Source organism: Lissotriton helveticus, chromosome 5_1, assembly GCF_964261635.1.
Source record: "Lissotriton helveticus chromosome 5_1, aLisHel1.1, whole genome shotgun sequence".
NCBI classification, from domain to species: Eukaryota; Metazoa; Chordata; class Amphibia; order Caudata; family Salamandridae; genus Lissotriton; species Lissotriton helveticus.
In genome coordinates, this window is record NC_136065.1 from 1081006559 (window position 1) to 1081020270 (window position 13712).

The 13712-nt window shown below is 47.0% G+C and overlaps 1 protein-coding gene across 2 annotated transcripts in view; it reads right to left on the reverse strand.

The window, feature by feature from the left end:
* The window catches only part of SEMA4G (semaphorin 4G), a 662424-nt gene that overhangs the window by 29930 nt on the left and 618782 nt on the right, over positions 1-13712 (reverse strand). For both annotated transcript variants that reach the window (XM_078643647.1, XM_078643648.1), the window contains exon 15: positions 12367-13624. In XM_078643647.1, the coding sequence (XP_078499773.1) occupies positions 12789-13624 (836 nt within the window). In that variant the 3' untranslated portion in view covers positions 12367-12788. The remainder of the gene's footprint in view (positions 1-12366; positions 13625-13712) is intronic.

Genomic DNA, 13712 nt, shown 5'->3' on the forward strand with positions numbered 1-13712 from the left:
GGGCACTTAGCATACAAATAACCTACAAGATTTCGAAGTGAATTCCTATTTTATTGGTACAATGTGCATTAGTATGGGCATCACTGTTTGATACAATGTAGTGCTACTGTCCCTTGATGACATGATCCTCCAAGTATTACTACTGTTGTGGCAGGGAATCAGTCTGACTCTGGTGATAGTTGAAACAAGTAGTATAGTGATTTGAGAGTAGAGAGTAGTAGAGAGTGAGTACTAGAGAATGAGTAGTAGAGTAGTGGTGAGTAGAGTAGTAGAGCGAGTAGTATAGAGTTGTAGATAGTGAGTAGTAGATAGTAGAGAGTGATTAGTAGAGTGTGAGTAGAGAGTAGTACGAAAGTGAGTAGTAGAATAAGTAGTAGAGTGAATAGTAGAGTGAGTAATAGTGAGTAGGAGGGTGGAGGGTGGAGTTGGAGGGTGGACGGAGGAGTTGGAGGGTGGAGTTTGAGTTGGAGGGTGGAGTTGGAGGGGGGGTTTGAGTTGGAGGGGGAGTTGGAGGGTGGAGTTTGAGTTGGAGAGTGGAGTTTGAGTTGGAGGGAGAAGTTTGAGTTGGAGGGTGAGGTTTGAGTTGGAGGGTGGAGTTTGAGGTGGAGGGTGGAGTTTGAGTTGGAGGGTGGAGTTGGTGGGTGAAGTTGGAGGGTGGATTTGGAGTTGGAGGGTGGATTTGGAGTTGGAAGGTGGAGTTGGAGGGTGGAGTTGGAGGGTGGAGTTGGAGGGTGGAGTTGGAGGGTTGAGTTGGAGGGTGGAGTTTGAGTTGGAGGGTGGAGTTGGAGGGTGGCGTTTGAGTTGAGGGTGGGGTTGGAGGGTGGAGTTTGAGTTGGAGGGTGGAGTTTGAGGGTGGAGTTTGAGTTGGAGGGTGGAGTTTGAGTTGGAGGGTGGAGTTTGAGTTGGAGGGTGGAGTTGGAGTTGGAGTTTGAGATGGAGGGTGGAGTTTGAGTTTGTGGGTGGAGTTTGAGTTGGAGGGTGGAGTTGGAGGGTGGAGTTTGAGTTGGAGGGTGGAGTTTGAGTTTGAGGGTGGAGTTTGAGTTGGAGGGTGGAGTTGGAGGGTGGAGTTTGAGTTGGAGGGTGGAGTTTGAGTTGGAGGGTCAGATAATATGTTACCAGCTTGGCCTTAGGAACTCAAACCATCACTCTCCACTGTAAATCAGCCAGAAACATTGGTTTCAACTAAAACAACAACTTTGTACGTGCGCATAAGACGTTTGGCGGTAAAGAGAGATGGCTTAGTAGTAGTCTTAGAATAGTATTTGGCAGCAGTGGGAGTACATTATAAATCGTGTCTTAATGTGCTCTGCAGCATGAACTAGTATTACCATAAAGAGCTCAGTGTCAGGAGATCATGTAGCTTAGTGCAGGGCCGTGATGTAACAAATCGTTATCAGGTGTGTTTGCCCAGCAGACTGAAGAGAATTAAAGAACAATTCCAATAAAAAGTCCGTGAATTGGAAGCTCAGCCGGACAAGGAGCAATGTGGCAATCCTCATGTGCAGTATACTAAGCTTAAAGAATATAATTTTACAAAAATGATATTCGTCGTCATGTACCGTAAAGGTTAACATTGATTAGTTAAATAATACCCGCACATATATGCTATGTGTTTGTGCACGGTAAACACTACGCCACCAGACCCAGAGTCAATAGCATAGAAGTGGAAATCTTTCGCTCCGGTGCAGGCCATCTTGAGCCCCAGTGTACTCTGTCAGATTCCCCGCACTGAAAACAGTGAAGGGTCTAACTCACCTTGACTCCCGACCCATCACTACCACCGCAATTGCCTGTCGGACGTCTGCAACTCTGGGACAGGCTGGTTCCCTCAACTGCGGCGTAAAGCAACCAGACTCACGGAAAAGAAGCTGCAAACCCCACAGTGAGAGATTTTTTCACTGCAGCGGCCATCTTTGAGTATATTTTTAATTCGCCGCTCAAAGAGAACATGTTTCAACAACATTTCCTATGTTAGCAATATAATATCAATTAGTTTGTATGCACATACCGAAATGTATACAAATCGTTCACTTTCACCTAGGTGAAATTTAAAATTGAAAATGTGCTTCGCTTTCGTTTATTTTCTTTTAAAATATACGGGATCACCTAAGGCGATCGCTTTTGTATTATAGAATTATTTTTATCTTGAGGCTTTTTAGTTCTTTATTCCAAACCACTATTGTATCATGGCTGCTAGAATTGCAGGAGACTTTTAGGCGTCATTTTAAGGTTGCCATTTTGCCTTTCTTTGATTTCCATAGGGGCTGATTCCGTTCGAAAGATGGTCGCCACGCAGCCTGGCGTCAAAACGTAATAGAAATTCTTTTGAAAAATATTAAGAGCGGGTCAAACTTGATGTCTATAATATCGTTGATGTTTCGTGTAGCAATTCGTAAGAGGGAGCACACAACAAAAGAGATGTTATAACGAGTTTACTTTATATCTTTCCACAGCAGTGCACCACGTGTAGTGTGATCTACGCCTGCACAGCCACAGGACCACCGGTGTCAAGTGTATTACCTTAACACAAACAGAGTTTTTAGCATAATTATTGATTTGCCTTATTTGCCACATAATCCCTCATCTGCTGATTTTAATAAAAAATGATTTACTCAAAAGATTCAAATTTTACTGAAAAGGAGCAACAGGTGTTGTCGCTCTCTAGAAGGCCTTTTGTGAAGCTGTACTGCTCACCTTTTTATTGATTATTGCAATACTTGGGTGTTAAACTGGTACTAAAGAGGTGCAACCACAGATTGATCCTTTCTCTGGAGAACATGTATGGTTGTCAATGATCAAAAGTACCAGGTTCTAGAAATTTTTGTTGGGAGGGGGTCCTTACACCTAAAAAATTTTGATGGGGGGGGTGTGGGGGCGGTTTCGGCACCAAAATGTTTGAAGACCACTGCTTTAATGGGATAGCAGGCATTTTAAGAGACAACAGGTTTATTTTATCCGTTATCTATGGTGCCAACTGTCCACATGCCATTAGAGCGCTTTACAGAGGAGCAAAAAATTGAGAACCATGTACTGATGAACAAAAACTAGTAGCATATCAAACAGATGTGTGTGGTGCAAAGCGCTTCAACGTCTCGTCAGGAGTAGTAAACGCTAGATAAATACATTTACAGATACAGCGCTTTAGAGGTGAACAGCAAATAAGTACCACATACTGATAAACAAAAACAAGTAGCATACCAAACAGATGTGGTATCTACCGTTCTCTCACCAGAGAATTTTGAGACAGGTGTACTGTATGGGAGTTGGAGATAAGACATTGGTCGGTGTCAACAGGGTAAAAATCTGCCCCCAATAGGTGGACGGATAAAGAAAAGGTAACCAACTAGATAGCATTGACAATAGCAGAAATAAGGAAATGAAGAAAAGCAAGTACTTTAACGTCGTTTCAAGGGTAGTAAGCAATATATAAATGGAACTAGGATACAATATCATAATAGCAACCAAGAAAGGTGACGATACTGGATAGAGGGGAGGTTTGAAGGGATCAGATCGGGGAGACCTCAAAGTGGCATCTTCGTGTTCTGAAATTTTCAAATTTCCACATTTGGATTTTCACCTTTTCTAGCGGATGTACCTTCTGTTCCTAACGTGGTCATAGCGACTGCTGCTAGGAGAGGATCAATCTGCTTCTGTTTCCGGGTACGTCATTAACCCTCACTAATGACATCCCACGGATAGTGGCTGCTTGCGACCAATCACTGCGGTAGAGAGCCAAAATGACACTATTTAAAGAGTGCGCATGCGATCTTTTTTGCTGCCCTACCAATAAGAACGCCGTTTGCTTTTTTTTTTTGCGCAATGAGCGTATCGGTTTGATTGGCAAAAGAAATGCTCTTGTCAAAGGCAGTGTCCAATAGAACAGACAGAAATGTATCCACTGTTCTTTATCCGACCAATGGATGTGCAGTGTGGGCGGGGTGTATACAAATGACGAGCGGGATGGAGTAGTTGGTTCTTCACGGGAGTTTTGACAGCGAAGCAGGCAGCGGTGGTGACTCTATGTAGGGTAGTGTGCGCCGATCGTGGCGGCAGAGATCGTGGGTTGAACATTAGCAGGCCGAACAGGGAGATTCGCCGTGTGTACTGAGATCCGAACGACGTGACTTACTGTTATTGATCCTGGGATCCGAGGTGCATGTAACAAAGCCGCGCACATGCACCGTAGGCAGAGCCTTTGACTGAAAGTGCCATTAGTCCGCCAATAAATGTTCTACGCATGCGCGGTTAAAGTAGTCGTTTGAAGGGGGGCAACAGCTGATAGAAGAAATTTTAAAAGTGACAAAAGGGACGGGGTTGCGGGAGGAACGGAGGAAGCCTTGCGAGAAAAACATACAAACACTCGCCATGACGTTCTGTTTTTGCGTATTTTTCTTTCTCCCAACTTCTCGATTGGCTGGAGGAGAGGCGAGAAAGAAACGGAAAAAATACACCCCTCAATCCGAAAAGGACGGGACTTTCAGTGAAAACACAACATCACAGAGACCTCTTCTCCAATGGCTGGCCGCCTTTTAGGAGGCCAGCCAATGGAGAAGAGGGGCGGGTTCAAGCCCCACTACTAGAGACATAAAATCTCACCAGCGAGACTGCGCAAGCGCAGCCTACGCTAGCCGAGACCTAAAAAGGAAGGCAAAGTACAGACTCGTTGTGGAAGATTTGCACTTTACTTCCATGTAGCCAAGGACACTGACAGCTTAGAGAGAGGTGATTGGAAGCTGCCATGAGGCCCACTTATTAACTGGCTGTGGAGTGAAGGTGAGAGAGCTCCTTATATGCTGGTCTCATAAAATAAGGTGTGGGCAGGCCCGCATGGCACCTCTGAAGAAAGGAGTTTGGCAACACTCAGTCCATGAAGAAGAACCACTACAGTGCATCTGAGGCAGAGAGATGGTCGCCTCTCGGAACGAGCGTTCCACTATTCTTAACCCTGAACCGAAACGTCATGGGTTTCAAAGCCAGAGTTTTCACTTTCTACAGGTGAGCAGCACCGCACCTTTCGCAGTGGTCGCTCCACCCTGCCGCCTGCTCGCTTCTGGCCCGACTGACCTATTATGATCCAATAAAGATTTCTGAGCTCAGCTCTTACTGCTCTTTGTCAGTAAACTCGGGATACTGAACTAACACTTTCCTTTTCTGGAGTCCCAAGGATCTGGATGTTCTCGGCTAGGAAGTCCTGAGCAACAGTCGTTTTAAATCATTTCATCCAATGATGGTACAACAACTCCTGCTACCTGTGCTAGGCATAAGTGCCATTCTTGGTGCTGCTCCTTTTGGGGAACAACAGATTGCATCTTTTAACCCAAGGCCGCGTTATGGAAGATCCTCTCCCACTGATGTTTTCCATGGCCCTCAGTCCAGCGCATGCACCACGTTCCTGACTAAGCTGTACTGGAGAGCGCACCTTCCAAAGGCACGAAGGGACACTCAAAAACCACATCGGTTGGCGATGAAACTCCGACCAATGGGACATGTACTGAACATTGATGTCCACCACCTGTTCATATTATTTTATAGTACCATGCATAACCTTATTTGTTCCACTTCAGGGGCATAACTGTTGCTAACTCTATTATTCTATAGGCTTTGTCCACTCTTTGTTTTGAATGCTTTCTTTTTCTAATTAAATGAAGCAAAGTGGTGGAGGTTTGTTACAGGTGAATGTCATGCTGGCTAATGAGCCTTCTTACTATTGAGTGCTGCGTTTCCCTCTCCCCAAAACCTTCTCTGTAAAGCGCAACCAACAAGTTTATTTTTTACAATTATTGTAGGCCTCAATGCGATTCCACCATTTGAGCTCACAGCAACTATTTACAGACTCAAACCTACAATATTTCGAGTAAGGGGAGCTTTAATTAACACCTACAATTAAGGGACAGATTCTCTAATGGAAAAGAAAAAGCAAAATGCTCTTAAAAATATTCTTATTCAATATCTGAATTCAGGACAGGCTGCATTCATCTTTTGTGCTAGCTGATACGGTTGCCATAGAAATGATGACAAGGAAAGCATTCTGGGATGTACAAGTATGACATGACAAGTAAAGGAAGCACGGCATGGCCGGATTTCCTACTTCTAATGTCACTTAATGAAGTGGCCATACAGCAGTATATTAGCTCTTTCAGAAACACATAAATAAATCAACAGCCCAATAAATAATCAATACAACTAGAAGAGCCAATGTGAGGGATCTTTAATGAAGTATTAATGGGGCCATGTTTCTAGCAGTAACGACTGGGGTAACAGAAGACCCTCTAGGTCGCCCCCTTCCACTACAAAAGCGCGCCCTTCCCGCCAGCCGCTTGTTGTAAGTCGAGCTCTTGAGGCGGAAAGCCGAGAGCAGGATTTTAAAGATTACTTTTAAAACTGTTATTGTGATACTGTGTTTTTAAAATAGAATTCAGTCTACCTCTTGGCTCCCCACGTGACTCCCTCCCCGCGCAGCCGAGTCAGGCACTGCAGCGGGTGGCAGGCGAATCGCCGGGACACCAGGGCCACGCCCATTGAAATAGGCCACGCCCCCTTCCACTACAAAAGCGCGCCCTTCCCGCCAGCCGCTTGTTGTAAGTCGAGCTCTTGAGGCGGAAAGCCGAGAGCAGGATTTTAAAGATTACTTTTAAAACTGTTATTGTGATACTGTGTTTTTTAAAATAGAATTCAGTCTACCTCTTGGCTCCCCACGTGACTCCCTCCCCGCGCAGCCGAGTCAGGCGCTGCAGCGGGTGGCAGGCGAATCGCCGGGACACGCCCATTGAAATAGGCCACGCCCCCTTCCACTACAAAAGCGCGCCCTTCCTGCCAGCCGCTTGTTGTAAGTCGCGCTCTTGAGGCGGAAAGCCGAGAGCAGGATTTTAAAGATTACTTTTAAAACTGTTATTGTGATACTGTGTTTTTAAAATAGAATTCAGTCTACCTCTTGGCTCCCCACGTGACTCCCTCCCCGCGCAGCCGAGTCAGGCGCTGCAGCGGGTGGCAGGCGAATCGCCGGGACACCAGGGCCACGCCCATTGAAATAGGCCACGCCCCCTTCCACTACAAAAGCGCGCCCTTCCCGCCAGCCGCTTGTTGTAAGTCGAGCTCTTGAGGCGGAAAGGCGAGAGCAGGATTTTAAAGATTACTTTTAAAACTGTTATTGTGATACTGTGTTTTTTAAAATAGAATTCAGTCTACCTCTTGGCTCCCCACGTGACTCCCTCCCCGCGCAGCCGAGTCAGGCGCTGCAGCGGGTGGCAGGCGAATCGCCGGGACACGCCCATTGAAATAGGCCACGCCCCCCTATACCGTCATATAAGGATGTGCTGGTTTCGGAGGCGCAGCAGGCGCGCCGGCGGTGCGCCGAAGGCGCGCCAAAGGCAAGCCCGTCTGCGCCCATCCGCGACCAGACGGGACCAGGGGCCACAAACCCTGGTTCCCCCACGCTCCAGGGCAGGACATATAGTTCGACAGCCTTATATAGCATAGGAAGAACAGCTGCTGCCCAGTGTACACATACATTTGCTCCTACAGAGCTACCCCCCCGCTGCCCGGACTGCAAACACTCCTTTCGGAATACCCCACTGGCTACAGCTCAGAAATACAGCATGTACGCATTAAACTGCCGATCACTGCCAAAGCATTGCACACAAATTGCCATACTGCTCGAGGAGCATAAGCCAGATGCGCTTTTCCTGACAGAAACCTGGCTCACGGCTCAATCGGAGCCCGATATAGTCGCAGCCTTACCCGCTGGCTACCACATCCTCAGACTCGACAGACCGGAAGGGAGAGGGGGTGGTCTGGCCATTATAACAAAGGACCAGTACCACTGCCGCACTACAGCAGAAACTATCCCTGGCTGCGAGAGAGTGGAATTCTGTATAGAGTTCCACGCAAACAATTCTTTCTCCGGCACTTTGATTTATCGCCCCCCCGAGTCTGCAAAACTATTCCACAGATCTCTCCCAGAGATTATAGCAAAAAGAATTCTATCGTCCGCCAACCATACGGTTTTGGGAGACCTCAACCTCCATTTCAATTCGCCGTCAGACCACACTGCTAAGGAGCTAACAGATGACCCTGGAGCTCTTCAACTGGCCCAATTGGTCACAGCCCGACCCATGAAAAAGGCAACCTTCTAGACCCTATCTTTAGTAACTGCTCAGATCTAATTGTTGACCAACCCACCCCCCTCCCATGGTCGGACCATTTTTTGGTCCCGTTTACCTGGGTCACCCATAAAGCCCCCCAATTATCCCCTCAAACTACAACTAGGAGAAACTGGTCAAAACTCCCCGTGGAATCCTGGATGCGTGATCTCGACTCCACCCGTCCGCCACCCTGTCCAGACCCCAACGTGGCAAACGGAAACTATGTAAACTGGATCACGAATTCCTTGGACTCGCTCCTCCCTCTTCGCAGATCGTCCTCAAAGAGAATGCAGAAATCAGCTCCTTGGTTCTCCAACTCGCTAAGAGAGCTAAAACGCCTTTGCAGGCAACGAGAGAGAGCCTGGCGTCTAGACTTTCTCCCGGATAAAAAGGCATCCTATAAAGAGGCGATCAAAGCTTACAGAGAAGGGGTCAGGTCAGCCCAGGCAACCTATTACTCCGACAAAATCTTGGAAGCCAAATCAAAGCCCAAGGAAATCTTTCACATAATAAAACAATGCACCAGTGTCGTCACTGCCCCCCATCCGATCAAGACTCAAGAGCAATGCAATGAGCTGGCGGAATTCTTTCAAAATAAGGTGCTAAATATTTACTCCACCTTTCCAACTACGGCCTCTAACCATGAGGCGACTGATTCATTTCACCCGAAAAACTCCCCCCCCCCAGACCAACCTATTCTTGACCACTTTCCCCTCCTGGACCTTGACACCTTAGACAAAGTGGCACGCCAAGTCAAGTCGGGCTCCCCACGTGACCCAGCTCCTCCGGAAATCTTGATGCAGGCAGGCGAAGCCACCCTGCCTGTAATCCTGGAACTGCTAAACTCGTCCATATCTTCATGCGCAGTTCCCATTGCCTGGAAGCAAGCCATGGTACGGGCGCTGCTAAAAAAAAACAACCTTGACCCTGATAATCACTCCAACTACCGCCCCATCTCACTCCTTCCGTGGGCTGGCAAAGTGCTGGAGAAATACATAAATGCCCAGTTGGTCCAGTTTCTGGAGAACCACTCCCTACTACATATGTCTCAGACAGGCTTCAGACCAAAGCATGGGACTTAAACCGCCTTATTAGCAGTCACCGAAGAATCTCGAAGGATACTGGATCAGGGAGGATCAGTGGCAGTGATCCTCCTTGATCTAAGTGCTGCCTTCGACACGGTCAGCTATGCCACCCTGCTGAACCGTCTCCAGAACATCGGAGTCTCGGGTGATGCATTAAGGTGGTTCAACTCCTTCCTAGCTGATAGATCTTTTCAGATCTTTGACCGCGACACAACATCATCCAGCAGCCCTCTCAGCTGCGGAGTACCGCAGGGCTCCTCTCTGAGCCCTGTATTATTTAATATATACATGAAACCACTGGCTGGGGTAGTCGAACCGTACGGCATTAAAATCGTGTCGTACGCCGACGACACCCAGCTAGTGGTTTCATTGGCCCAAGAGAACAACAGGCATTCCTCGGCGGGTCTGTCGAAATGTTTGGAGAACGTGAGGGAGTGGATGACCAACTCCTCCCTAAAACTGAACGGAGGAAAAACAGAGCTCCTGCTCCTAGGCCCAGCTTCGCCAGTACCTTTCACCTCCTTGTGGCCCGGCGGTCTAGGTGTTCCCCCCCACCCCCAAGGACAGTGTCAAGAGCCTGGGAGTATGGTTAGACAAAAAGCTCTACTTCTCCACCCAGGCCACCAAGCTGTCCGCCACTTGCTTTGGCCTATTCAGAATCTTGAGGAAGGTCCTTCCACTATTGCCTCTAGATGCCAAAAAGGTGGCAGTACAAGGCCTCATCCAGTCCCGCTTGGACTCAAACAATGCTCTTTACCTAGGGGCACCCGAGATGACCCTCCGGAAGCTGCAGGTGGTACAAAATTGCGCTGCACGTACCTTACTCCAGATTCCACGAACCCAGTCAGCCAGACCTGGACTGGAAAGCCTGCACTGGCTGCCAGTGAGGCAAAGAGTGGCATTCAAGGCGCTGTGCATTGCGCATCGGGCCTTTTGGAAGACCGGATCTGCAATCAACAACAACCTTGTTATCCCCTACCACCCTAACAGGAACCTCCGGTCTACGGATGCTTTTCTGGCAGTTGTTCCCAGAGTGAAGAAAGCCAGGTCCGGGGGCAGGCTGTTCTCGCTGAACGCCGCCAAGCTTTGGAATGCCCTCCCCCTCTCTCTTCGGTCCACACCCGACTTGCTCTTATTCCGCAAAAAGTTGAAAACAGCACTGTTCGCCAAACCCCTCTAGTCCTTGTCTCCCTGCTCCGTCACTTCTCTGCTTAAACTTAGCGCTTGGACGCCCCTGGGCAGCAACCGCGCTTAACAAATCTATAAATAATAATAATAAATAAATAATAATAATAGGTTGTTGATAATTTTGCACCAACAGTACTCTCTTGGGAACAGTCGTGGGCGTATGGTAATTCGGGTATGTCCTGCAATAACACAGGGCATGGGTGAATTAATTGTGTTGAGGCAATTGAAGAGGTGGAATGTGTCTTTTTGTGGACTTGGATAGTGGTGCTGATCATGAAACCTCGGAGCTGCGACATGTGGGAGCTAGACATGAAAGTAAATCACAGAAAGATGTGGTGCACGGGTGTGGGGCAGAAGAGCGCAGAGTGGGTGTTGGTTCTGAGAATTTGGCTTTAAATGAATCGTTTGGATTTTAGGCTCCTGTGCTCAGCCTATCTAGGGTGTAGCACATGTAACAACCATGGTCCTTGTGCTTGGCATGAATTTGACTTGCAATGCGATGTGACATCTATTTTGCATCAGGCAATGTATAATAAGGAGTAGCGAAACTTGATTGATGCTTGATCTGATCGATGTAAAATTAAAAAGTGGAGAACAATTTGTTGATCTGTTCTTTCTTAGGTAAGCAGAATAAATATAGGGAACAAATACATGATTCAAAAGATTACTAAACACATGGATCGTTCAGCAAAGTAGATCAGAAAACAACTTTGATAGAAGACAGGCTCATTTGTAAATGAAATCTGTTAATAAAATATGAAAACTTGTGTCATGTAATTGAATTGTCTCTGATCAGCAGGCAACAGTCAGCATTGTCTGTATGGCAACAGGAGTATCAGCCAACGCTTTCCTAGGCTATTAAGGGCTTGGAGATAGCCTACTCCCATTGAACACCAATAACCAGTTACAAGATGCAACTGGAATCATGTGGAATCTGCAAAGTAGTAGCTCAGCAACCGGACTGCTGCGAACTGTTAATCTGCTGGGTCGGCGGAGTCCTCAACTCCAAACCCCTCTCCAATATGCCAAAGGTAGCTGTAATTAGGAATCTTTCAGCCTTACATGTATTAGCTTGAGTGGGGGATTCACATATGGTTCAGATGAATGTTGATAATGCCACCTTGCTTATTTTGGCCTGCTTGTCATTTACTTTGTTTTTCTGAAATAAACATTCAAAGTTTGTATATGAGAAACAAAATAGCAATGATCCTGATATGTAGGGAGTTTTCTCTCTATGCATTGCTTGTTCTACTGCTCAGGTCCACTCCGCCTGGCATGGCAGACCCAGAATAACAGTGATGGTATCCACAGGTAAGGCTGACTACTAAGCAGTTAATGTGATTCTAAGTGGCAGGGAAACACTGAATGTGGCAGGGTGGGAGCACCACCAATATATGATGGTGCTCCTATCGTGTAAAACTCTGAATGAGTCCCCAGTCCAGGAGGAACCGTACATAACTGGCGAATTTGAATTTCCACAAGGTGAACCACCTGTGGTGTCAGGCAAAATTGTGGACCAGCAAGGCTAACTGGAACTATGGTCACTGCTCAGGTACCGCACCTTTTGTTCGAAGTAGATGGAAAGGGGAGGGTGAAGTGGTTAGCATGCATGGCTGAGAGGAGGAGCATGGCCACCAGCCAGACCAACCTGCCTAACCTGCTTCTGTATGTGCAAGTTTCCATGTAACACTTCCAATGAGAATTACTACCATGCCCTCTCTCCAACATCAGAAATGTTGCTACAGGCCAAAACTGAGTTCACCAACCACTCTTCAACACAGTTCATCTTTTCTCCAAATTTGCTGTACCACAACTTGTGAGTGGTATCTCTCAGCTAACCCTCATAAACCTCTCAGACACCCAAATAAGAATTACGGTGGACAATTTAAACATCCACATAAAAGTTTATATATACATATGTATAATTGTGTACTCTTCTGTTTGCTGCTTACCTTCTAATTTGTTGGGCAGAAGCATCCAAGAATGTGATATGCACAGACCCTCCTGGATTCAGGTCGTGGCCAGCCTCGTTTATTCATTTTCTTTCCTTTCACGTTCAGTGTGGAGTTTGGAGCTTAGGAAAATTGGGGTTCCTTTGTGGTCACCGACAACGGTGGCAGGGAGGTAAAGGCGACAAATGCTGGGTGTTTTAGACACATCGAGTTCACTGTTACTGTTGTTTTCCTCTTAATATAAATATATTAAAATTTAAATATATTTTTACTGAAATCTCTGAATAAGCAGTTAGTTAAAAAAAATCTGTACAATATAAAGTGAATTCACAAATGGGTCTCAATGTGAGACAATTTCCTTTTCAATGAGGTAGCTTGGAACTGTCCTGGCCATCCTTGGACCTGTTTTTTTCATTGTCTCTTTATACTGAGCTCTCGTCCAGCTTCTCCACCAGATGTGTGTGCTTCCTCTTCTCCAGGATCCTGCTGAGCTCCTCAGTGAAGGAGCTGTAGAGAGGCGAGGTGGTCTCCTCATTCTGTCGCAGCAGCATGTAGCTGTTGCCGTTCATTTTCCGCAGCATGCTGGGTAGGGTAGGCATCCCGTTGGTGGATTCTGAGGGGAGTGGCGGAGGCAGAGGTGGAGGGGGTGGCATGTCCTTGTTCGGGGATGCTGTCGGGGCCTCACCAGGTATAATCTGCAGGCATCCATCAGTGTGGTTGTTCATGTCATCTGCAGACTTCTCCTTGGAGTTGAATGACACAGTCTGCAGTTCAACCTTTGAATGCCTCGATTTTCCCATGCCGTACTTGCCTTTGCGATTATTTTGGCAGGAAACATACAATAAAACAATGATTAGAACAAAGCACAGGCCACCGAGGATGACAATAACAGAAATGTAGACAAACTCCATTTTATGGGTGGCCTGAGACGCGGCCGTCGGCAACACAAATGGCACTGTGGGTTCCCCCACATCTACTTTCTCCTTTGGCAGCTCCAATAGCACATTAAGGGAGTACACTGCCACCAAGGAACGCAGGGAATTCTCTTCAGCATAACAGCTGTAATCCCCGCTGTGCTCCGGTAAGGTGTCAGTGATCAGAAGTCCATCAACGCCCACTCTGAAGCGGCCCCCGATATCTTCCAGAGGCCCGGTTTCATTTACCAACCATTGAGCCTTGGCCAGGTTGGAGCTCAGATCGCATTGCAGGAGGACGTCATCCCCCTTCAGCACGGTCCGATTCTTCTGCACAGGAAGAGCTGCAAGAGACCACAAGACTGATTAGTCAAGTCCTCATGGTTAATTTAGTTATGTAGACTTCCATTGTAACAAGGCGAAGGATCAATG